The sequence below is a fragment of the Rhinopithecus bieti genome, unplaced genomic scaffold (genome assembly GCF_001698545.2).
Source record: "Rhinopithecus bieti isolate Rb0 unplaced genomic scaffold, ASM169854v2 scaffold_36712, whole genome shotgun sequence".
NCBI lineage: Eukaryota > Metazoa > Chordata > Mammalia > Primates > Cercopithecidae > Rhinopithecus > Rhinopithecus bieti.
In genome coordinates, this window is record NW_016815271.1 from 5,697 (window position 1) to 8,742 (window position 3,046).

At 35.0% G+C, this 3,046-nt stretch overlaps 1 protein-coding gene across 1 annotated transcript in view; it reads left to right on the top strand.

Annotated features, from left to right (window-relative positions):
• Window positions 1–78: 78 nt before the first annotated feature.
• LOC108515894 (deleted in azoospermia protein 2-like) overlaps window positions 79–3,046 on the top strand; it is a gene marked incomplete at its 5' end in the record, with an annotated part of 33,196 nt that continues 30,228 nt past the window's right edge. The window contains 3 exons of the mRNA XM_017853077.1: window positions 79–218; window positions 1,595–1,666; window positions 2,409–2,459. Of these exons, the coding sequence (XP_017708566.1) occupies window positions 79–218; window positions 1,595–1,666; window positions 2,409–2,459 (263 nt within the window). The remainder of the gene's footprint in view (window positions 219–1,594; window positions 1,667–2,408; window positions 2,460–3,046) is intronic.

Below are 3,046 nucleotides of genomic sequence, written 5' to 3' on the forward strand. Positions count from 1 at the left end.
AAAAGACAAGACATTGTTCTTTTGACACGTGTAGATTTTCAAATAACTAAAATAGGCTTTTCCTTTTGCTTTTAAAAGGTGCTTATCATGTGCAGCCACGTCGTTTGGTATTTAATCCTCCTCCTCCACCACAGTTTCGGAATGTCTGGAGTAATCCAAATGCTGAAACATATCGTCAGCCCCGAGTCACGCTGAATCCTATAACTCAGTACGTTCAGGTAAGAACTGCTTACGTTCCTATTGTCTTATTTTAGTCATCATTTTTTCTGTGCAATTGTATCTATACTTCCCGTAGTAGGTGGCAATAGAATCCCTGTTTGAATACCTTGAGTGATGGGAAATTTATTATTTCTGTTAGAAATTTCTTCTTCTTAGTATTTGTTATATGTGCTAAAAATCTTCTACATACTTTGTAAGTCTTTCCATTAGAAATGACCACTGTAGACACATGAACAAATATCTTCTTATCTCTTCCTATTCACCCTACGTAAATATTTCCTAAAGTATTTGGAAGCAGCTCTCCTTATGTGCCTGCCTAGTTTATTTTCCTGTAAGGTTAGGAATTCATCTAGGTATTCTTTACTAGAGGTGATTTCCAGATGCCTCCTCATATAAATTGCTGACTTCTGGGTATATTCTGGTTCTGGAACGGGTAGATTTCTGATCTGTATTACTGTTGTCTATAAATCCGGTGAATTTCTGACGTCTAATTTCTCTCACCCTGGTTACTTTGATGTTTAAAGTAGGATTTGACATACTCTATCACTTACTGTTGATAAATAGTTTATTTTCTTCTTAGCTTATTTTATTTATGTGTTAGTTTAAAACATATTTTCTCTGATGCAAAATAAAGTAAGAAAATAGTAGTGAAGTATTTCTTCAGTGTCTCTCATTTGTTAATATTTTCCATGTACTTGAAACATGTATGGTGTACCTCTTCTTTTTCCTTCTCTGAACAAGGGCTAGAAAAAAGCCCCACTTGTTTCTAACGTTTACTGTGAGCCATTACTGAATCTAGGTGTATTCTTGCATGCTGCTACCCATATATTTTCAATCAGAAAGTATTTAGTGAAACATAGAAGATGTTATAGTGTCTCTTTTCCAGTTGTGGACTATATACTGCCCTTAGTTTTTTGAAACAAAGTACAGAGAAGGCCATAACATCTGTAAGACAACTATAGTATTACCCTGTAATATTATCGAATACAAAACAGTCTAGAAGTATTTTGACAAAAAAATAGTAAATGTGTTAATGTAACCTACATTGATATCTGTCTTAATAGAGCCTTATCACCAGTTTGAGAACTTCTGGGTGGGCAGAGGTACACAGTAGGAATAAGATAAACTTTGCCTGGTGTAATAGGCACTTCTTATGTCATTTGTTCTCCCTCTCCTCCCAAAGGGTAGCTATTGAGAGGGAATGTTTCTTTCTTATTAAAGACAGCCATTCATTTAGAATTCTTCATAGTTTATACAGAAAAAGAATTAATATTTTAAAGTTTTCATATTTTGTTATATTGGGAATGATATTTCTTTCTAATTAAAAGAATATTTTACCATATTCATTCATTCTTTCTGTGAAATTTATTTTCAGGCATATCCTGCTTATCCAAATTCACCATGTCAGGTCATCACTGGATATCGGGTTCCTGTATATTATTATCAGGTAATTGAAGAGGGAGTAAAATGTTTTACTTTCCAATACTATGTAGGCCTTTAACTTGTTCATACAAATTGCCTGAATATTTTGTCATTTTAAACTAGTGAAGTGTACATAAATTTAAGAAAACACTTAGAATTGGTCTAGAATGAAGACTTCTGTATTTTGAAGCAATGGAATAAATTATGACAGGAATATATTAAACAATATCATTTCTGTAGTACAGTTTTCGGAGATTTGGTGTCCGCTTATGTATTCAACATGTATTTATTTTTTCATCCTTGCCGTCAAAGAGCTGAAACATCCAGAGTGACTTCCATGGATTTTGTGGAGATACAGAGTGAAATAAAGTTATTACCCAATTCTTAGACCACAGAATTCCAATTATATTTTTATTTTACCTTGCTGCTTCATGATAGTAGTTCTCTGGGTCTCTTTCCATAGATGTGACAATATCTATGACCCATTACCATATCTATCGTAATAAATTCAAAGAACTAGTATCTTTGAGGTTTCCACAATGACATCTACAGAAAATTTGGGTAAAGGGTGAGGTATTATATGTAGAAATAACAACAGAAACTTCAGGGATTGGAAACCTAAAGTACTTCTGTTTTCTATTGTGTTTCTTTTATTGTAATAACAATGGAGCCAGCATGATAAGTACCTCAATATTGTGTATCTCATGTGTATTTGAAAATGTATAGGAATATTTGAATAATTTTGGTTTCCTTTTTGTTTTTTCAAGATACCACCGCAGTGGCCTGTTGGGGAGCCCAGGAGTTATGCTGTACCTCTGGTAAAGTGAATGAGCCAAAAAGATACTCCCTGTTCTTGATTTTTTTCCGCATCATATATGCCCTACATATGTTTTTAAATCTTTAGGTGGACAGATCACAAGGTCAGGAGATTGAGACCTTCCTGGCTAACATGGTGAAATGCCATCGCTTCTAAAAATACAAACACTAATTTAGCTGGGCGTTGTGGTGGGCATCTGTAGTTCCAGCTACTTGGGAGGCTGAGGTGGAAGAATGGTGTGAACACAGGAGGCACAGCGTACAGTGAGCCAAGATGGCATGACTGCACTCCAGTCTGGCTGAAACAGTGAGATTCTGTCTCAAAAAAAAAAAAAAAAAAATCCTTCTTTATATTAATGTGTTTTGTTTTTTTTTCTTTGTTTATAACTCAATTATAGTCTCCCATGAGAGAAACAGTGCCTTTTTCTCTCTCTGGCTTTTGGGTGCTTCAGCAATGGCTGGTCCACATAATGGTCAGTGTTGAGTTACTTGCTGAAAGACTATATAATCCAGGAAAGGTGGTATTAATGTGCCTTCAGAAAGAGCATGTATCTGCCTGGAATCTGCCTCTGACTTTACCAGCCATAAA